Source organism: Bactrocera latifrons, unplaced genomic scaffold (genome assembly GCF_001853355.1).
Source record: "Bactrocera latifrons isolate USDA-ARS-PBARC rearing strain unplaced genomic scaffold, ASM185335v1 scaffold_5, whole genome shotgun sequence".
In the NCBI taxonomy this organism is placed as follows: Eukaryota; Metazoa; Arthropoda; class Insecta; order Diptera; family Tephritidae; genus Bactrocera; species Bactrocera latifrons.
Window position 1 is genome coordinate 795,623 of NW_017537156.1, and position 23,955 is coordinate 819,577.

The 23,955-nt window shown below is 35.6% G+C and overlaps 1 protein-coding gene across 1 annotated transcript in view; it reads right to left on the reverse strand.

The window, feature by feature from the left end:
- Positions 1-23,955, reverse strand: part of LOC108973647 — a 136,606-nt gene that overhangs the window by 931 nt on the left and 111,720 nt on the right. Inside the window, exons 15-18 of the mRNA XM_018941038.1 lie at positions 11,696-11,857; positions 11,570-11,631; positions 7,198-7,918; positions 4,239-4,592 (exon numbers count right to left, since the gene is read on the reverse strand). Of these exons, the coding sequence (XP_018796583.1) occupies positions 4,239-4,592; positions 7,198-7,918; positions 11,570-11,631; positions 11,696-11,857 (1,299 nt within the window). The remainder of the gene's footprint in view (positions 1-4,238; positions 4,593-7,197; positions 7,919-11,569; positions 11,632-11,695; positions 11,858-23,955) is intronic.

Sequence of the window (23,955 nt, forward strand, 5' to 3'; positions counted from 1 at the left end):
GTATAAATTGCGAAACAAACGAGTAAAGTGAAATGCAGTAAAAAATGTTGTGTGAAATAAATGAGCAATGAACAAAACGAAGTTAGAAGTGACATAAATTGAATTTAATATGTTTGTGAAGAACATATTTGTTTCATAAAATAAGAATAAACCAAAAAAGTTTTTGAAAATTGTTTTTCAATCAGATATGAAAAGAAAGTAAAAGAATTTGCAGCAGAATGGCAGGCAGGAATGCATTGCAAAGAGTGAAATAATAAAAGTATGTTTGTAGTATGCAGAAAATCGAACGAATTCAAAACGAATGAAACGAGACCAAAGAAAACAGTAACGAAAACCAATTAATGATTATCACAATCCACATACAGACAAACGTGAATGAGTAGCATTCATATATATATATATATAGTATAGTATATCGTATGTATGTACTTATGTACATCGGTATGCTTATGTATGTAATTGTATGTGCATTTATAAATGAGATTGTGCGATTTTCGGTGTATATGTATTTACAGCAGTTAAAGTATTGTGGAGTATAGAGCGACCCAGTAGGAAATGCATGTACAAAACAGATAGATTATGTGATGAAACTGAGCGAAATGCGTAGATCTGTGCTGCTTGCTTTTACGGCTTGTAACAAACTATACAATCTGAAAGATCAACAACAAAGATAGCATTTTTCAAAACCAACTTCTTGAAAATAATTTTACAATGGTTCAAAAGCTTGCAGTCTAACTAACAGCACATCACGTCTTGCATACTAAAAGAGTTGTTAGCATATTTAAATCATCTTCATTCGTTAGAAAATTGTTTGGAATGATTTATTTCAAAAAAAAATTGACCGATGAATAAATTTATCGCGAAATTCCTGCTGGGCATGTTCTAAATTAATAGCGGAATTTGGTGAATATGTGATTTTAGGTGTTGATGAAAATGTGCAAATGTGTTGAAATGCGCGACAGGTGGGTGGTGGCATGAGAAGGGAAATGAAGATGTTGAGGTTAGAGTCAGGTGAATATGACTTTGTGATAAACTAACGGAATATAATGGAAGTTAATTAACGAAATTCTAAAAATAACATCAGTAATTTGCATAAATGAGGTGCGGGATAAATAAAAAAGTGTAATTTCATGGCATTTACGATGTCATGGAATCACTTACATCTATGTAGGTGATAGCTCAGATGGGGTTATAAATGCATGCTTTGTGGTTCACTGAATAAATGATATGAATGACATGAGTTGCTGGATGGTATATTGTTTAAAATGGTTTACAAATAACTAAGTGAGACAATTATGTCTGATGCACGGGAAGCTTTTGAGAAATGACACTAAATTAATATGATCATTTATAAGAACGCCCCGACTACTTGATTGTTATAAGTATAACGTTTTATACTACCTAAGCTAAGGTGTAAAGGTACAATCTTCTATAAAACTGTAGAGCTGACTGCAAAAGGAAGCAAAGCGTACGGGTCTGAACGGATACCAGAGAAATATTTCCTGTCGATAATAAACAATCGTCGCACTCGCAACGTGAGCCTCGAAATCCAACGCAGAATAACTCTTGCAAGCGGGTGCTACTTCGGACTGAGTATGCAATTGAGAAGTAAAGTCCTTGTTCGACGAATAAAAACCAAATTTTATAAGTCACTCATTATTGTCGTGCTGCTACGAGTATATGGTGCAGAGGCATGGACGATGACAATATCTGATGAGTCAGCGTTATGAGAAAGGTTCTGCGATTTATGGTCCTTTCCCCCTTAGTCACGGCGAATATCTCATTCGATGGAACAATGAGCTCTATGAGATATACGACCATATTGACATAGTTCAGCGAATTAAGAGACAGCGGCTACGCTGGCTAGGTCATGTCGTCCGAAAGGATGAAAACATCCCAGCTCTGAGAGTATTCGACGCAGTAACCGCAGGGGAAGTGGAGGAAAAGTAAGACCTCTACTCCAAGACCGGGCTTGAAGTCTCCAAATGGCGCAAAATTTCGCATGTGTACTGACGGAGGGAAGGATGGACATATCTAAATTGAGCAGATGTCACGTCTCTGGCGTTTATTTCTGGCTCCTCTGTTCAACATATAAAGGGACGCATTGCGGTTAAGCAGATAAGATATTCATCTTACTCTCAGAAACTTTAAAATATAATTCGAGCTCTGTGACTGCCCGGACAACTTACCTTGATTTCGTGTAAAAGCAATACAATTCAGGAAGATTTTCATAAAAATATTCAATTGAAAATTTCTGCCATAATGATTTGTGGAGACTATCTTATTAGAAAGTTAAATAGTCCGAAGTAAAGATCACCATTTTAGATATGGAAGACACAGGCCCTCAAAATGAGACTGCCAGATCGAGAAGACTGCGGGAAATGTCTACAGTAAGGCACTAGGGAAACAATGGAGCCTCTCTTATGCACATGCCCCGCATTGACAAACTACGCTGTAAGCATCTGGGGTCCCAACGATATGATACACCGAAGGAGGTATCGATGGTTAGGCCGCATAGTTTGTTATAATTTGCGTCAAGCGCAGGCATCCTAAAGGATGACTACTCCTCATGGATCTAGCAACTGAACTCCAGCTGGTGTCGCTGAAGACCAAAACTGGTCTATGCTTGGCCTACCAGATTAACCCAACCTAATCTAACCTAAGTTTCAAAACTTCTTCTCTTTTTACACTTTTTTGTCTTATTCAAAATTCGAAGTTTTCAGTAATTTCCTATAGTAAAAGGATTTATAGTATAGTATAGTAAAATTAATTATTTAATTTTTTGACCAAATTTAAAGGCAAAATCCCAATGAATATCATCAATCACACCGTATTCACCAGACTTGGCTCTGTGTGATTTTTTCTGGTTCCCCAAACTGAAATTGCTGCTACTTCGAACCCGCCGATCGAAGATATGAACATAATTCGCTGAAGGAGCTGAGGGTCATCTCAAGAAATTCTTACGAACTTCTACTTTGAAGACGACAAAATAAATATTGATGAATAATGAAATATATATTCCGTTTTATTTACAATTTCCGGGTACTTTTTTGTCACAATAAATGTAAAAAAAGGCAGTAGGGGCGTTTTTATAACAAATAAAAGGGTAAAAGGGAGACACAACACACATGTAAATATGTAAGTAACATAATTGTAATATATATATTTTTTTTCAAAATCTTTAAAGGAACATTTCTTCGCGTATTTCCCCTGAAGGAACGAAATTAATTGTACTAAATTAACTATATATTTAATTGTGGAATGCATTCCGGTTTGTGGGCTCTACCATTAGCATACTAATATTCACCGTTAATTTGCATTTAATTTACAGTTACAGTTGCTTAGGTTAATGTGTAATTAATTTTTGCATTTCGAGTGTATTTTACAGTTACTTAAAATAGCATTATACGTCTAAATACAGTTTTTCGGTATTCGTGTTTTCTTTTGTGATTTTGCTGGTTTTGGTTTTGGTTTCACTTTACAACACTACCACTACAATTACGTACAGCAAGTTAATTAAGAAAGGAGAAGTTTCAACTGAAATTGCGGTAAATTTACAAAATGTCAAAAGAGAACAAAGGAGTCGAATCGAATTCAGGTGAATAATCAAATAATAATTACATAAGCATATCTCGAAAATAAGAGTTCATAAATTGGGATATCAATTGAGGTTAAGGGTCGTTTGTACGAACTGATTGCGTTGGCTGGATGTGGGAAATCAGTGTAGGACATTGGATATCTGGAAGAGGGTGGACAACGTCAGCCAGAGACTGTACGCGTGGGTTAAAGGATGAAATACAGAAATTAAGTCAAATTGGAATTTGGACAGCGTTTGAGTTTGCAAGCGACAGTGGGAGTACTACAAAGTGTTTTCGGGCATACGGGATTGAGCGGACTGTGGAGTGCGGATGGGTTTGGGAGACTAAGTATGGTACGTAGGTATGTGTGATTAAGTTAGTGGAGTGGAGTGGGATGGGATGGAAATGTTAGCTTTTAACAAAGTGGACTTCGAGGACAGTGGTATATATTTTTGAATTTTGTATAAAATTTTGTTTGGAGGGTTGAGAGGAAAGGTTTTTTCGTTTTTTTTTTTAGGTATTTCTTTGGTAAATTGGATAAATGGGTTTGCGGGTGGGGTATAGATAGAGAGACATAGAGCGATTGTATATATATATATATATATAGAGGTAGGAGGGGAAGAGCCTGTGTGAGCGAAAGTGAATGTAACGAGTACCTACCTCTCACTGTCGGGTGTTTCACGCGGATCGAGTCGTGCCTCGACCACCGAACGTTCATGGTGATCGGCACTCTCGTATATACCCTCGTCGTCCTGGTGCAAGTGTGTATGCGACGAGTGATGTGATGAGTGTGGGCCGTGCGTAGCATGACCGTGGGCGTGCGAATGATGCGTATGATGGCCGAAAGCATGAGGTGAATGCGATTGATGCGATGGATGTCTACTAGCTGCTTGGGGGTGTCTGTACCTTCCGTAGGCGAAGCGCGACTCCTCGTCGGAGCGCGGGCGCAAACGACTGCTGTAAGACGGATGTATTGTTGCAGTTTTCTGTGATTGTGCTAATTGCTGATTTGAGCTGCGATTCAACAGAGACGAATACAACACATACATATGTAGGTATATGTTAATGAAATTACATACATATGTACATACATTTACATATACATACACGCGTCAACACATACACACACACGAAAAAAAAACACAAAACAAAAACATTATTTAAATTTTTGTTTTGTACGAAAAATAGAAAATGGTGATACTTGAAAAAAAGTTTGATTAATTAACAAACAAATGAATGTACATATTCTATACGCGCAATGCAGTTGTTGCAATGGAAATCGCTTTTTGATATGAACTCAATATTTAGATATATTCAAAAAGATCTTTTTAGTTCCAACATTTTTTGAAAATATTTTTTAGTGTCCTTTTAAGATTTGTCGTTAAAGAAAACTTTTCTATATCACTACCCTTATGTTGTGATTGCGGTGGTTCTTAGGTCTCTTCTTAAGTCTCTATTAGGAATGCGTTCACTTAACTTCATTTGGTCTTGAAAAGTGGACAAAATCGTAATCGCCATCTGAAACACAACACTTATGCTATACCTCAGATCACATGACATACCTGCGAGATTAAGTAATATTTTTTTTATCAAATATGAACTCTACGTAAGTTGGTTTTTTTATTACCAACCCTAGTGTTGCCCTCTGCTCAGACATCTGTTGATGATAAATACTCAGAACATTTGATATTCGAGCGCCTTGTTTAACTTCGAGTAACTTAAAATATTCTTCTAAAAAAAGCAAAAATGGGAATTAAAACTCGAACATTTTCACACGATTATTTTTCATCACTTTAGACGTGGATTAACTGATCAAGAGTGCACAGATGAACTTAGTTCAATTTTTCACGATAAAGCTTCAGCAAGGACCAGCGTTTATCGATGGTTTGGTGAATTTAATCTCTAAGACGAATCTCGTATATGTCGTTCAAAATCAACTTTGATTCCGGAAACTATTGATGGTGTGTGCAAACAGTTATTGAAAGATCGTCATGTCAACTAGGGGCTCTAGTGAGACATTCAGCATTGCATAGACTTGTGGTTGTAAAAAAGTTTGTTCACGTTCTACACAATTTGTGAATCGCCCCAAAAAAGGTTTGTTTCGATTGGTCGTGAGAAATGTTAAGAATCGGTGAAACAAGTCTATGACAACATGACAAGTGAAGAATAGTGACATTAATATAAGATAAATAGATAAGGATTGAATCGCAACCCTAGGTCAATTGTACCTAAATCACAACGACCTACCTCACGCTTTATGAAAACTTTGATCCAAGGGCCTTTATCATGCGTCTGCAAATTGCTATGCAATCAATTAGCAGTTGTTCTGAAGTTTCAAGCTCCTTGTCGCGAGCAATTTGCATAAAAAGCTGGGCCCATGTTAAGTGCTTCTTCAGCTTGCAGTCAATAAATCAGGGAAATCAACAAGCAAACAGATCAATCTTCGTCACGGTAATGAGAGTGACCGCGAATTAACTGATTTTTTCACCAATAAAAACTTCGACTTGTTGAGTCAACCACAATCCTGAGTTTCTTTTTATTTTCGTACGTAAGAGATAATGTAACGTTTTTTGACACCCAAAAAGTCGGTTAATGTGTTCAGAATGCATATTTTGAATCTTTTTACTTTCATTAAACATAACCATGAAATTTAAAATGAAAAAAAAAAAAAACTCAAATTCTTTTGACAAAGTAACAAGAGTGATTATATTCCCAAAAAATGCGATTTTCATTGCAGCAAACTTCAAGTAAGGGTTAAGCATATGTAGGTGCCTATTTTTGAATATAGAGAAACTACTCAAATATAACTTAGTTATAGGTATATCTAGTGTATGTCAATGAGCATAAAGCTAGCGGTGCGAGAGTGTGCGTAAGAGTATCAAATGGGAACCAACCTTTATCACACCAGATATTCCAGTCTAAATCCTGAAAGAATATTAAGAGTTGCAAATAATTTCAGTGCAATGTGTTTCATCAGTGCATTTTGTTGTTGTTTTAGTTTTTTATTTTATTTAAAAAAAAATATTTTTATTTTCATTTTGTTATTTTTTCACTGCTTCGCTACTGGAAATTACGACTAAGTGTGTGAATATGCGTGTTAAATATAGTAAGGAGTACGACATATTTACATATGTGGCAGCAAGTAAAAGCGGGTTGCAGCAACACACACAAACATACATACACACATACACGCATACATACACATGAGCAGGTATACATATATAACTATGATCACCTAAGAACAAATACATATATGGACTAGTTAGTTGTTGTTCTTGTTGTTAATTGAAGCGTTTTTCTTTTCTAACCAAAAATAGGCACCTACAGCCCCAACATACAAAATTCGGTTGAATACAAAGTAAAAAAGTGACAAATTGAAAACGAAGATATATCGATATATCATAATGCATAAGTACGAGTATGTAGTATGTGTATATATAGGTATATAGTATATATAAATACTGAATAAATAGTCGAATCAAAGTATAATATATATGTAATAAACAGTACCCATTTAACGCTCATTACGAATCGGCAAAAATCAGCAAAAAACATAAACAAAATCGTAATCGAAATCGCATATGTTAAACACACATTGTATTTTCAAATGATTACTAACCCTTGCGACGATTCACTGCAAGCGGCGGAACTATCTAATCTATAATGGCGATCGGCCTCCGTTTCGGACATTCGAATGTCCTCGGAGCCGCTAGGACTCATGTGACGCGACGAGTGATGCTCCAGCTGTCGTATCAGATCCTCCAGATTGCGTATGCGCAATGGCCCAGTCGACGGGGCATCATCGTCGTCCAGCGGCGGTTGCTGCTGCTGCATTGATTGTGGCGGCTGATGCAATTGATGCTGCGAGCGATGATGATGCAATATGGCGCCGGCATGGCCGCCAATGCCCGCACTTTCGATCAGCATGTGCGCTTGTGCCGGGTCGCAGATGTTCTCGCGTGAGCTCGACTTGGAACCGCTGGAGCGCTTGTACGGTTCCACGCTGTAGCTTAGCTGTGCGCTTTGGCAGTCTTGCAGTGTCTTGCGCAGCATCTCTTCGCTTAGGCTGCCGCTGCCGACGGGCGTATTGCCGGTAGCGGTGCCGCGATGTGAGGCCGCGTTACGCAGTGCCTCCAATATGTCTTCGTGATAGCCGTTGAGCGATTTGAGTGTGCGCTCTACTTCGGAGACCGCCGCTCCGCCGCTGGTGGAGGCGCCGAGTGCACCGTCCTGTTGTGTTATAAGCTCGAGATTGTCGGACTGTACATCGTCGCCCCATTTATCCTTCAATTGTTCATTGTGCACCAGTCCATAGCTGTGCTTCTTCAATATACCCTTTTCTGTTGTGTCGGATTTGTTGTTGTTGTTGGCGCGTTTACGTGGTTTTGTGTGGGAAAAAGAATCAGGAATATAATGTTTATCTAATTTAGTTTGGCTGTGGCCACTGTGTGCAAGTGCGAGTGCGTACGGCGCAGCTGAGGCTGCTTTGAGTGCAAGGAGTGATTGTGCTGACGTTCGTTAAAGTGCACGAAGCGTTGCGAATTTTGTTAGTGTAATCATTGTAAATTTAAATATTTTGTTTGCGCATTTGGTTGAGTAATCAAGGAGACTATCAATGTATTTGCTTTAAGATGAAGCCAGTTTAAAAACAAGTAAGTACTAACAGAGGTTTCTGGACTGCCATTCAAATTCGTACCTCAGCGAATCAAAATATGAACAATGATTTACCCTGACGCCTGTCATGCCCTAAATAGCGGTATTCTGCACAAACATAAGTAAAATTGATCAAACTTGAAGTGGAATCTATAGATATTACTTTCATAGGCTTCTAAAGTTCCCTAGTTTTGGTTAGGTTTAATGGTCGATCCCAGCAGGATCACACTTGGATAGCTTATAACTCTGTTTCGTTGTGGTACGTTGTAAAAATGATCATAATGTCAGCTCCGGCAGTAATCTTGGTTCGGCGAAGGTTTACTGCCCAGCTGTTTTAGTCTCAGTGGTGCAAAATCTAGATTATAGAGCAAAAAGTGGCTTGATGTTTCCACCTCACTCGCTTGTATAGAAATTTTGACAATTTGTATCCATCTGGAATTTTGGCCTTACAACATAAATGCATAGTGCAATTTCTATGAGCTAAACAATCGTATACTGGTTTGGCAAGATTTGAACAAAATGGTTTATCGGAAGCGGATTAAGTGCGAATATATTTGTCAACGCAGCGCAAGAGATCAGTCATTTTTTCTGATTTTGTTGTCTTAAAAATTAAATATATGATTCGATATTATTACAATTATTAGTTATTTATGACCTTACTAAGTTTGGATAAGCCTAAGTTACTGAGTAGCTAGTATCATTTTTGGTGCATTGCGCATCGAAATCGAATCCTTAAGTATATTGCAGAAAGGCTTTTTGATGTCTACTTTCAAGTCGTCTATCCATCTCTGTTAACGAAGATAGCAAACAAGTTAAATAAACAGTGCCTTAAAATCGTTGGCATCAGAGAGATAACAGAGGTTTACAAAATATCTAATGGATCATCTCAACACATTTTGGTTAATGTTTTGGGTGTTAGTGTTCCAAAACTAGTCATTGAAAAAGGCCTGAGTGTGCCGTTACATTCCTCGTGTCACATCTGTTTTCATAAGAGAAAATCCCGATGCGGAGAACGCGCCATGATTGCGTTGACCATATAGTTGTTTGGCGAAACATATAAAATACGTCAGATAAGTTCTTCGCGTCGGAAACAAATATCTTTCAAACACAAACTACTTTACTAATGAAGATTAAGCTTCACACGAGCATAAAAAAAGGTTACATCAGTCAAGCCAAAATTTTTTTTATTGAATCGGTTTGTGCACACAATTTAAAAGGACAATCACTGCTTAATATTGATAATAAATAATTATTCCAGGTTGCTCAATTTGTTTAGTAGCATGATAAGAGAGGGCTACTAGCAGCATGTTTTTTTTTGGTTTTGTTGGTACGCTCTTCATATGAGCGTATGTGAAGTTTCATTTCAATCTATCAATTCTTTCTTTACAAGCAATTTAGCGTCACCATGTCACGGTATTTTTTTACAATTGAAAAAGTCGAATATCGTGCAGCGATAAAATTCTTATTTTTGGAAGGTATAGCACCAAAAGAAATTCACGAATGAATGTTAATAGTGTATAATGCTTGTTCACCTACAATTAGAACAGTAGAAAGATGGGTTGCTGAATTTAAAAGTGGTTGTACAAGCCTTAAAGACGATCTACGTGAAGGAAGTCCAAAAAGTATATCAGCAAGATAAATCATAGCCAAAATACAGAATATGGTTTTGGAAAATTGACAATTGACTGAGAGGGTTTAGCGGAGGCTCTACACATCACTTTAGGCAGTGTGAGCCATATTTTAAGTAAAATTGGGTTTTAGAAAGCTGTGTGCACAATGGGTGCCGCATTCGCTAACAGTGGAACAAAAACCCATTCGAATGCGACTTTCTCAACAACATTTGGAGCGTTTTAAAAAAGATAAAGTGGATTTTAAGCGACGATTCATTACCATGTATGAAACTTGTGTGTATCACCATGATGCTCAAATAAAACAAGAGGCTAAAGAGTGGTGTGAACGAATTCGTGTCCGGAAATCTGCCAAGAAGGTTAAGGTATCAGTTTTTGGGATGCGAGAGGAATTATGTTTGGGAATTACTTACCAACTGGTAAACAAATAATTCTGAATGTCCTTTTGGACCAGTTGAAGGAAAAAATTCGTGAAAAAAGACACGGGTTGAAGAAGAAAAAAGTACTTTTTCATCAAGACAATGTACCGTGTAACAAGAGTATTTTGACAATGGCTAAAATCCATGAACTAAAGTTCGAATTGTTGGAGCATCCAACGTATTTGGCCCACAGCGACTTCCATTTATTCAGAAGGGGTCATAAGAGCTGTTGAATCGTATTTTGCAGACCTTCCGGATACTCACTTCAGGGATGGTTCCACAGGATCGTTGGAAGATCGAGGAGCAAGTGCATAGATGTTCAGGGAGATTATACTGAATAATAAAGTGTATTTTGAATTATGAATTCGTGTTTTTAATATCAAACGACAAAACTTATTGATCAACCTGGTATTTCAATGTGAGTAAATAAACAAAAGAATATTCGAGCAATGCCTTCCTTGCGAGTGAGTAATTTTGCCGATCTTTGCAACTCTGAAACACAATTAGTCGAAATTCACTCGCAAGTGAAATATAGATGCCACTGCATTAGATTGAGGTTCCGATTTCGAATGGCATATCCCACCATAAGTCAAGTTAGTACACATTTGTCTCATAAAGTCCACGCTCAAGGCGTTCGCTGCCACTACAACGCCACACAATTACTGTATTTCTGAGATACGAGATTACTTGAAGTGAATGTCAATTATGTTGCATTAAAAAACAAAACTGTAAGCAGAAATTTGAAGCGCATTTAATCACAATTAACAGACTAGACTAGACTAAAGTTTAGTATGTACTAAATCGAAACTGACAAAAACATTGAATGCGACGTAACTGTATTGTAATTGTAATAATTATTTATAACGGCACGGCAAGCACTAACTAATTGTTAGTTATGTGGTATATTTGAGTATGTAATTTGGTATGTAGAAGTTACAGCATATGTACTTGTACTATATATTAGTAGGTATGTATGCAATAAATACGAGTACAGCACTCATTTAATTAACGGTATTATTTGTATTTGTATTTAAATTTTTTTTAAATAATTGATTTATTGTTTCTATGATTTTTTATTGCAACTAACAACACTAATCAGGGCTGAGCACAATTAGGTGGAACGTCAACAAGTGGCATTGGTCTGTGTGTACTTATATATAGGTTTGTGGGTGTAAAGAGTTTATTGTTGTTGTTAGTAGATATATAATATGCGTGTTTAGTAACGAATGCAATTTAGAGAAGTGTACAATTGATTGTGTGTGTGTGGCAAAAAGGCAAACAGGGTACCTACCAGAATGGGCCTGATCGTCCTCGCCGCCGCCGGTATAACGGCGACCATGTATGCTTTTATCCCTGCAATTTGTAAAAATTAAATGTTAAAAAACCTCTTTTTTTGGGGGTAGTTTTTGTGTCGCACCTGAAGCCGGCCTGGTTGGCGTAGACCAATTTGCTGGAACCGTCCAGTGAAACCTCCTCGACCGAGTGATGATTTGCGGCAGTGGCTGCGGCGCTGGCATAGCCCTTGGCGATGGGCTTTTTCGAATATGGCGGATCGTACTTGAGTGTAGTGGTCTTGCGTCTGTGTTGCCGGCGTGCAACGAGTCATCACACAAGTTTCCAACGTTGTTGTGGTGGTTGTTGTCATCATGTCGCCATCCATCAAGCAGCCACATTCACATCCATTGAACCATTTATTTCATTTTTTAAATTTCATTTCATTTTGAATATTATTATTTTTCAGTTATTTTTTAATTATGCATGAGCATGCATTTTGAGTTTTAAATAAGTTAATTTTATTTATGTTTAGAAATTTGCATAAAATCGTTTTTTTGCGGTTTGCATTTCATATTTGTGGTGTTTTTTTTGTTTGTTAATTTTTGATAATTTTTATTTGTTTATGGTTTGATTTTGATTGGTTTTTCGCAAATATTAATGTCATAATATATTTGGTTATGTAAATTTGTATATAAATTTATATAAAAATATATATATATATATTTTAGTTTGTTTGATTGATTGGATTTGTTGGTGATGCGATGATAGTTGATTCAATTTGCAAATTAATAGTTTTCGGATTTTGGTCGAGTGGTAAACATATGTACGTAGGTAGTAGATATGTACGTTTTATTTTTGGTTTGTGGTTGTATGAAAAATTTGAACAACAATAAAAAAACGTGAGCTTGATTAAAATCGATCATTCATCATCATATTGTGTTTTATCCCAGTCAATACTATGTATGTATGTAAGCAAGTAGGTAAGTATGTGTGTATATAGTTTACGTGTGGGTGTAAATATGTACTAACAGTTATGTATGCTAAGTAATAGTTTGCACATAAGGTTGAAGAATGGTGTGGATCTTCTTGGGAAATCATAAAATGTGCGCAGTAGTTGTTAGTAGTTTAATAAATAACGGCATTAATACATAAAACAGATGAAAATGAAAATGTTGTACAATCTGACATAATAGAAGACTAAAAGCCAAGACAAATGAAATAATAAACGAAATTTTGCAAACACTAAACAATTTAAATTCTAAACCGAAATTATTTTGCATCTGCGCTAAGCTGCCACTATTTTTTTCTATTGCATAATAGTATTACTTTTAAAATTTTACGTTTTCCAAACCAATTCCGTATATTGAAATTTTGCATACAATATTTTTTTTTTTTAGTTTACAACCAATTGCATAAGACTTTTAAAATTTCTAGCAAATATATTTCCATAAAATAGAAGCAAACTTAAAGCGCTGTTAATATTACCGTTATTTTTAAATATTTTTTAAACAAATTTTTTTAATAATTTTTACAAAATTTGATTAATTTGATTTTCGAAGACTATTGTGTAAGAGATTTTTATTTCGCATCAGTTTGAAAGTACATACATATTTCATTTTTTAATACTGAAAAGCTAATTAAGTGAGGATAGATTGGCGTGGAATTAAATTTAGTTCTACCGAATCGTTCCTGCCATCTCCTCATTCACACACAAGGACACATATAGGAGCATGGGTCCGGGACCCAGCACTTAAGAAAAGCGCCGCCAATGTCAAAACAGCCTCTGGTGAGAGATCGCTCTTTTGATGACGATTACTGCAAACGTATTAGGGGCATGCACCTGGCACATCCGGTATCTTAAGTGGAAAGGTGGAACCGGCCAGCTGGTTGATGTACTCGTAAGAGGAAAAGCTGACATCACAGCCATCCAAGAAGTGCGATGGACGGCACAAGAACTGAGCCGGTGGATGAATGTCTAGCCACAATCCACATATAAGCGAAGTGCATCAACATATCGGTGATTCGCGCCCACGCCCCGACAGAAGAGAAGGACGATATGACCACAGTTGTCTTTAATGAGGGCTTGAAGCGCTGCCCCCGCCACGATGTCAAAATCGTGCTTGGCGACTTTAACGCCAGGATGGGCAAAGAAGAAATCTTTGGTACAACGGTCAGTAAATTCAGGCTCCGCGATGAAACAAAAAACCCCAAATGCGTTCAGGCTGACCGACTTTGCCGGGGCCCGAAATATTGTTATCCGTAGTTGGTACTAGATTCCAGCATAAGAAGATTCATCAAGCTACTTGGCTTTCCTGCCCTGGCTGTCTCCAGATAGCAAAGCCTCCAATTTGATCAAGTTGTGATAGACGGAAGAAGACGGAAAACTCCGAAACCCTACCATCGACTATCTTGTTGCAGCCACGATACGCACTCGCCTCTGTGCAGCATAAAAAACACTAAGAAAGTTCGACGGCAAACAGGTGTAATCACAACATGATAGATAATGAACCCGATACCCCAATCGATGACGATGGAGCAGACGTTTCACTGTTCGACCATGAAGACGTTGGAGTAGTAATTATCCGTCTGAACAACAACAGAATGGCTGGGACCGATGGAATCTTTCAGCAGTTAATATAAATCGGTCTCGAAGAACTAATAAGGATCTTTCTTCATCTTCTTTGTAGTATACGATTGGTCGAAAAATTGCCTGATAATTGGAATTTAAGTGTGTTTAGCCCAACCTGCAAAAAGGGAAACCCCACAATCTGCGCCAATAACCGCTGGATAAATCTCCAAATCGCATATAATAATATATAATGAATCTTGGAAAATACCCATGAAAAGAGAATCGACACACACCATCTCTTCGTAAATCTCAAAGCTACCTTTGGCAGCACGAAAATGAGCTGCCTTTATGGCTACAACAACTGCGCGGTAGTTTTGCTTTCTCCGGGTTGGACAAAGAAGTGAAGCTAATGGGTCTGGTAGCGAACGAGGACAAGAAAGAATATCTTCTGTAATCTAACAAACAGTCGTCATATTCACGACTTGGCCTCTACGTCACTGTTGACAGTCATAACTAGGAAGTCGTAGATAATTTCGTCTATCTTGTAACCAGTATTTACAGCAACTATAATATCAGCCTCGAAATCCAACGCAGAATAACTCTCGCCAACAAGTGCCACTTCGGACTGAGTAGTAATTGAGAAATTAAGTCCACTCTCGACCAAATTCTACAATTCACTAATCATCCCGTACTGCTCAGTGGTGCAGAAGCATGAATGATGTCAACTTCTGACGATCCTTTACGTATTTTCAACGGCAAATAGCGCATTCGATGGAACGATACGAAATATATGACGACATTTTCATAGTTCAGCGAATTAAGAGACAGCGGCTACGCTGGCTAAGTCAATTCATCCGAATTGGTGAAAACACTCAAGCTTTGAGGGTTTTCGATTTAGTACCCGGCGGTGGAATAGGAGAGATCAGGTGGAGAAGGATCTGGCTGCTTTAAGTCTGCCAATTTGGAGCCAATAAGCGAAAAGAAGGAATAACTGGCGCGTTTTTGTGAGCTCGCCTACAACTGCGTAAGCGATATCTATACCAATAAAGAAGAAAAAGATATATACTTATAACCGGAACAGGGTTTATTAACTTCGTTACAAAGTTGGTAGCACCCAGGAAATAGCTCGGAGACCCTTTTTAATGTCGACATCATATACGAACTAAGCCGATTCAGAGATTTTAGTTTGGGATGGGATCACCATAGCATATATAATATAAATATAGTATATATAATATAATCACGGTTTTGCCTTTTTTCCGAATTAATTGGCAACATATTTGTAATGACGAGTTGAAAGCCTATGCAGATAGTGCTTATTTTACTTTGTACTTGAACAGTAATAACTATATTATTATTTTACATATAATAAGTAAATATTTGCAATGAATTTGCCAAATCGTTGGCTTCTATAGCAAACAAACGCCTGAAAATAAAAATCTCTTACATACGCTTTAAAAATGTACTGACAATGTTAAATGTTAAATAAAAAACAATTTTTTTCTTATTTAATGTATGTTCTAAGGCAAAGACTAAAACCAAACATTTTTTTTATACCTGGAAAAGATGAAAATATTTTTTTCGATTATTTCGATTAACGGTATTGGCAAGTGAAATGAACGATTTTTTTTTTGTGGATTTTCATGTGCATATTTGTGATTGTTAAATGTTATTGTTATTTTTATTATTATCATTATTGTATGCAATTGCAATTAGATATTGGCATAAAGTATTTTTTTTCAAATTTTGTACGCAATTGAAGGCAAATACACATTGTGACAATTTTTATTGTAAATGTTATTATTGTCATTGTTATCACCCAGTTGGTGGTATATATATATTTTTTTAAAGCATTTTTTGTTTTCATTTGGCAGTTCACATTTCAATTTGCGAGTTTATCAAGTCGGTTAGTTGGTTGGTTGGTTGTATTTGTTGTTGTCGTTTGATTTTTTTTGTAAGTTACAAACGTTGTTAGTTGTAGTTATTGATGTTGTTGTAGTTGGTTGTGTTGAAGTTGTGAAGTAGTTAGATTGGATTCGGTAAGACGGTTGTTGATTAGTTTAACGGTTGTTTGGTCATTTAGAGGATGGTTGGTATATGTTTAAGAGGGGCAGGTGGTGGTTTTACAAAGCGGTGTACGTTATTTTAGTTCATAGTGTATTATATATGTATATGTTTGCCATTATAGCATTCAGTGTGTTTGCGTGTGTATTAGTAGTTGTGGTTGTATTTGTTTTTTTTTTTTTTTGCAAGTTTTTTTTTTGCATTAAAAAAAACTTTTTTGCGGTTATGTATTTTTTGGGAGCGGGAAAATGTTCATACATCGATATACAAACAAAGGTGTCAAGCGCAGCGGGTTGTGGCAACAACACATTTATTTGTACATCTTGTACGATGTTCTGTTAGTAATGCGGCAGCACATTACGCTACTATATTCTATTTGCTCAGTAGAAAGCACCACCATAACTCAAAATGACAGTCTATTGTATTTATTAGTATTTTCTTTAGTAAATTCTTTCAATGCTCTAAACATATTTGTGAAATATTTAAATATTTTTTTAAATTTAAATTTCTTTAATTTTTGCGAGCGGCGATTGGTGAAGCCTTGCTTAAACTCTCAACGAGACATTTTTACAACACCAATAAAAAAATATAATTTTCCAGCTATTTTAGCCTGACAAATCTTTGCCTTAAAACTGGCTTGGTGTAAGCGCGGTGTTATGAGCCAAGCAGCAAGGCTCCAGGCATGCGCTCCCTGCATCTCTTTGCTCGCACAGTGAAAGGTTTCAATTATATTCTTGGTGTTTTATTTCTTTATATCTCGTAAGTGGGTGTTTAACTGCTTGTCAAATGTCTAAGTGCGTGTGTGTGTGCTTTCTGTCTTGTGTCTGCTTTTGCGTGTTTCATTGTTTTGCATTTAAGCTTCTTCTTCTTTTGCTCTCCCAATTCTCTGATTTTTTTTCTATTATTAAATTTTTTCTTGTGTGCTGTGTGGTTGTTGTTGTAGACATCGAGATAAATACACTACACTTAATAAAGTATTATACATTATTTACATATATACACACACATAGCAGCAACTCAAGTTCTATACAAAACGTGCTGTAAACCAATTGCCGAAAAAACAAAACACACACAAAAAAAAAAAAAAAAAAAAAAAAAAAAAAAAAAAAAAAAAAAAAAAAAAAAATGCGAAAATTCGAAATACTAAAATCGATTTTGTCTGACTGCTTGGAAAAACTTGTATGAATTTTCAACAGCTTATTAGACTTAATAGCTCCCCGGTCCAACTAAACACGAACAACTATGGTAACTGAGACACTTGCAAACATAAGCGTCTCGCTTGCAAAACTAAACACGGTTGCAACATACAAAAACAAAAAAAAAAAAAATATATATATATTAAAATATTAAACAAATCACATACTAAGAACTTCAGTTTCTACTGTCCTTGGACGCAGGCGGTATACTTACCGACCTCACACGAAACGGTTCGCACGAATTCTGATGTAAATCTACGAAATTCTAATCACTTTGACAAGGAAGTATTTCGAAGAAATTTCTTTAAACTGTTTATTAGTTTGTTTTAAATTATGTTTATAACTCTATATATTATTATAGATATTAGAAATGCCTCAAATAAGTATCCATTTGTTTTATGATTTTTCAATGTTATATAAAGCGAAATTCGCTTTGAAAAAAATCTTGTATGAAATCAAAATGCTCTTTAAAGCGTTTGAAAATATACTACTAAAAGCTTTTCTTTAAATGCTATACTGAAAGTACATGATGCTTGGTCCTTGTATTAGGTTTAACCAACGGACTTAAACATTTATTAAGCCTGCTTGCACCAAGTGCTAACTAATATCAAAGGCGAATGTATGCCACGCTTATCAAGGCTTCTTCTATGTTTGTCACAGCTGATATTAAGCCAGTCAAACACGTTTCGAAGTGTGTACCGTGAAAATATCACCGAAACTTTGGACTGAAATCTCAGTCAGAAAGTTGACTTTTGCTTTTATTCTTGATGGTGAAAAAATCTAGTCTTGAGAAGATGTGTGGAGGGGTGAAAATAACTGGATGTTTAAGGGTTTCCAAAACATTAGATAATTTTTACCAAAAAGAAGCCAACGCAAGCAAACCTTGGAGCTATTTTTAATGATTTGTTCTGTTACAAAAGAAAGTTATGCTATTCCAAGAAATCAATGAGCTTATCCGCTTAAATTTAATGTTAAACCTTTCTAAAAAGTTATTCTATGTAATCAGTGACTAACCTTGTTGTCAATAGCATCGATTCTCTTTGTGTTAAGACTGGTACATGTGCCAGGTCACAGTGGAGTCGGCGGCAATTGGGAAACTGATAGCTAGCAAGGAAAGGCACCCTAGAACCGCTATCAATAGAATGGGAGCGGGTCAGTGTTCCCGTATCCTCTGGTGTTCCACTATTAGATAGCTGGTTGTTTGGGAGGTCAAGGCTTAAACGCTTATGGTCGCATACCCTTAGACATAACACCGAACTGCGTTTCTGAGTTCTTCATCTCTATGGCTATATCAGCCATCGAACCTAATCTAATCAATACATACCATTAGCTGTCACAGGTATATCACTTGTGGACTCATTAAAAAAATTACTTAGATTTCGACTAAGGCCGCAGAAATCTTATTTTACGAAGCATTTCGTAAATAATTGAAAGAAGGAATGTCTAATTACTTTACAGTAATCAAGGAGTAAGAAATTATGTTTTATAGATATTTGTTATCGAAGCAGGGAAGGCATTTCTTGCTAAGAATTCTGTAACTGCCGCTTTTCTCGAATCGTCATACATATGCATTGTTACAATTGTATGTAAAGATGCGTGAGAACTTTGTGATATGATATTACGTAAATTTTGTTTTAATTTTGATCTTTCCTTATGTAAAATTTACGGTTAAAAAATCCAAAAGTATATAGATAAACTGGCTGCCTGCGAAAAAATGTTACGTAAAAAATTAATTAGATCTGGACGACTTCGAGGTTTTCGATAAGATGGCTTGAGTTATTATGCGTTATATGTTGTTTATTTCCGTGCTTACTGATATACATAAATATAACGAGCGATCCAAGTGAAGGCACCTTTTTCAACAGCTTGGTTTGAAAGATCACGGGTGAGTCGTGTCAAGCTGTCATATCATTTTTGTTCTGTATTGTTTGGCATTTCACCATGGAAAGCCTTACGCCCGAACTACATTTATAAGTCTTTCAACATTATTACGAAACTCCCGTTCTAAACGTGTTTCGCGCTTTTCGCTCAATTTATGGTCAACATAATCAGTCTACTGAGCGTACAATGAACACCATCACCCATCTAATGGTCCAGCATTGATTATTGAATAATACCCGACTGAATAGATCACGTCTAGCACACAGTGAATAAAATATATCAGCCCTAGCTGAGAGTGTACACGAAGACCGTGGAGAGCCGATTCGATGCCGTTCGCAGCAACTCGAATTGACGTATGAAACGACTTGGTGCTTTTACGTCGAGATCTTATTGAAGCCGCTCGATCTTTCCAAGCAAAATCGTTGAGCTCTATGGGCTTTTAAAAAAGTTACCAGAAGATCCTACGTTTTCTAGCCAAATTTTTTACAGCGAAGGAACCTATTTCTGGCTAAATGGGTATGTAAACAAGCTAAATTGCCGCATTTGGGAGCAGCCTGAAGAGGTTTAAAAGCATCCATTTCATCCAGAAAGACAAAAAAAAAAAATACGGTTTGGTGTGGTTTGTGGGACGGTGGAATCATGAGTCCACATTTCTTCAAAAATGATGCCGGTGGGAAAGTTACCGTCAATGGCGACTGTTATCGCGCCATGATAACCGATTATATAATGTGATGTCTGAAATTGAAGCGCCACTTCCCATACATCGCATCAATCAATGGATTTATTGCGAAATAAAAAAAGTTCCCCATTAAACTTGAAGTTGTTGTAATTATTCGTTCAAAAAGTAGGGAATTTCGAAATGGATCACCCTTTAAAACCAAAAAAGCGTGCTGATTTTGCAAGGCAGACACCAAAGTTAATAACAAATTCGTATATTAACCGACTTAATGAAAAAGATATACTTCAGAAATACTTCCTTGTAGCAAACTTTGCCACTCTAGAGATTTTCAGTATTAAGTTTCATTATACTACATATATACGGAACAATACGTATAAGATTTCACTTTATTTCACAATTATATCATTGCTCCAAATAATCTGGCTAATTAACCGTTTTTGAACTAATTTCTTTGCCGAAAATCCCTAGATTGAGCTGCTTGTGCTTGTACAAACCTGTGCGGTTGGTTCCAATACCGTTATTGGCTACGTTAAAGTAATAACCCTAAACCACTAACTCTACGTAGATATATGCATGTATAGTCCTACTAAAAATTCAAATTCAGCTTTCTCCACTAAATCACTACAATTAAATGCTGCTGTATTTATTTAGTCGTTCGTGAATGTTTGTATGCATGTAAGCGTTTAACGCTAGGACACCTACAGCTATTGCTAGTTGCTATTGTTATTAATATTTGTATTTGTTGTAGCTCATTAAATAGTAATTGCAGTAGTACATAGTTAATTGGTTATGGAAAATAACACGTGCTTGCAACAGCTGACTGACAACTGCAACTATTTCTTGTATATGGTATATTTGTATATATATATTTCTTGTAAATTACTTAGTTTTGGTTTTATATTAAATTATTTACTAGCGTGCGGCCATTTAAAGGCGACACCAAAAAGTAGTAATGAAAAATTCTTTAAGTCACATTTCACGTTTGAACATTGCGGTTTGCTTTTGTTGTTATTGTTTCTGCGTGATTATGTTTTGTAATAAGTTACAAACCATAACAAAATAAAATGGAAGATTTCTTATAAAAAAAAAAATATTTAAAAATAAAAAAAAAATAAAAAATTAAATTATAAATCTGCATTTGCAGAAAAAAGTCAGTCTTACTTTTACTTTTGTAATTTTTTGCTTAAATACATATATGTATATGTATGTATAGGTAGTTATATGTATTATTACTCGTATAAGGCGCTGAATTTTTGTTGAAATGAAACCCACTTGCATTGTTGTAATGTCAGTACGCTGAGTTAACGAAAATGTTGCATTGAATTGAAGGCGCTTTGGAGATTTTGGGTAGCGAATTTTCGGGGGTTCAAAAACTCATACAAAATTCCAATATTCGCATTTGAAATTTTTTTACACAACTACGGGATTTTTGAGGCGCTACAATGTTTTTATATATATTGTATTTTTTTCGATTTTTTAGTCCAGGTTTTATACAGAAAATAAAAGAATTTAATTTCAAACAAATTAAATAAAGAAAACGAGTTTAGGAAGCTCAAAAAAGTAACTGGAAATAATTTGAAGATAATCATTACTACTTTTGAAAATGTTTTAGCTTAAAACTAAACGCGTTCTTCATTAGCTACTCTCTGATTCGTGACAATAGTACTATCCTCTTCGATTATATAATTGAAAAACTGCGCTTGCGCATAGATCTTTGAGTTACTTGAAAAACACAAAAAAAAAAAAAAAAAAAAAAAAAAAAAAAAAAAAAAAAAAAAAAAAAAAAAAAAAAAAATGTAGAAATAGTGAAATTGAAAATTTGCACACAAATAATTAACCGAAACGTACATTTGACAACGTTTTTTTAAATACAGCACATTTATGTATTTACATACACAGAAGAAATTGTTTCAATTATTTAGAAAGTGAAATAAAAGCTTAGAGAAATTCATAAATATACAAAAATCAAGCAAAACTTTGTTTCTTTTTTTTGTTTATTGCTTCACAACACTATTTACATTTAGATAGTAGATAGATAAAGTATTTAGAAGACGCTTTATGTTTTTTTTCTTTTTGAAAGAGGAAAAGCTTATCAACTGCATGTTGGAATTGAAACTACAACTAAAGTAGAAGAAAGTAAAATAAAATATTGGAGAGTGGATTGAAAAAGCTTGAATGAGTGTAAATGAGTCCTGCTTTAGTTCGTATGTATGTATCTGTATGAGTTCTTTAAGTGTTTGTTGATTTTGTTGTAATTTCTATTCAATAAATATATGGTTATTGACTTTAAAGAGTGTATTTTTGACAGCTTTGTGTCTAGTTGCTGATTTTGCTTAAGAGGTATGTGCTTAGGTAAAGCTACTTGTACATTTTTTAATTGTTGTAGAGAAAAGAAGAAAATATATTATCTAATTATGCTTGAGTGCGATTTGTAGCGCTGATCTGCATGGTAGCTATCTCCTTTTATCTCTTCCAAAATTTTTAAATATATCCTAAAGCATGGCAAAGCAAAAGTACATTAACAATTAACAACAAAAGTTCTCTGCATCCATATCTTTCGAGAGTATCTCAAACTTCTGATACTTTAAATATTTCCAAGCATTAAATATGTAACGGGAACGAGTAATTATTAAATTCAGAGCTTACAAAATTCAGCTTGTGCACGAACTTGAAGCTTTTCGACCTTCCCAAGTGTCATCGCTCGTTTCTGTGAACTCTTGAAAAGTTCCAAGACGAGCGGCGCTAGATTCTGTTCAGCGATGAGCCGTATTTCTGGCTTAATGAGTAAGTAAACAAACAAACTGAAGAGATTTAAAAGCTGCTATTTCATCCAGAAAAAATAACGGATTGGTGTGGTTTGTGGGCTGGTTGAATCATTGGCCCATATTTTTTCAAACATGATACCGGCGTGAACGTAACGTCCAATGGCGACCAATATATCGCCATTATAACCGACTATTTGAAGCTTGAAATTGAAGCTCGTGATCACGGTGACATCTGGTTTCCACAATACGTCGCCACTTCCCACACATTGTGTCAGTCACTGGGTTTTTTGAGATAACTTTTCGGTGAGCAGATAATTTCTCGTTTTAAGTCGGTCGACTGCCCATCAAGATATACGATCTTATATATCATACCTGTACGGACTATCTCGCTTTGTTTCTGGCCTTGGAACAAAAATCAATATCAAAGAATTTTCTTTCGAATAATAATAAGCATTTCCCACTAAATTTGAAGATTCTGTGTTTTTCCTTAAGAAAAAATAAGAAACTCGAAATGGATCACTTTTTATAAAAGAGCTTTAAAGCTGTTGAGCTCAAATTACCTTGCAAGTTGCAAATATCAATGTTGCAAGTACTCAAAGCTTCTGCTTACAGAATCCGATTAAGAAGCATTCACGGACTTGTTTGGCCAAAAATAAACTGCGAGAGCTGCTTGCTGAAGCGTTCATGAGCCTCTGAGGCTACGAGTCTCAATATATTTTCAAGTGTGACAGAGAAAACGCATTTTCATTGATTTCGCTTAGTGTTTAACCTAATATAAATCGTACATATATTTGATTATTTATTTTTTATAGATATTTTATTATGAAAATATTTTTTGCAAAATATGTTTTATAGTTTCTTTAAAATAAATTTTTAAGGAATATATTTATTTTTTAAACGATTGTTGAGCTTTTAGGACAGTTAACTAGGAGTAACACAGTTCTCAGCAAAATCAGAAAACTAAATTTTTTTCACATTGCCTTGGTTTCTTAAGCTTTTTGGTAATTAGTAATATAAGTGCTTTCCTCCTTTTTCTGTGTGTATGTAAGTTTTTAACTCTATGTTCAACAGTCTGTCTCTGGTTAGTAGCAGTGCTTGCATTTCACTTTTACATAAAAGTAAAATTTGTATTGTGTCTTGTATGTACATGTGTAGTGTTAATTGTTTATGCCATTTAGTAAACAAAATAATAATATTATTAAAAACAGTACATATATACAAAATTTTTTTCAAAGCAACCAACACAAC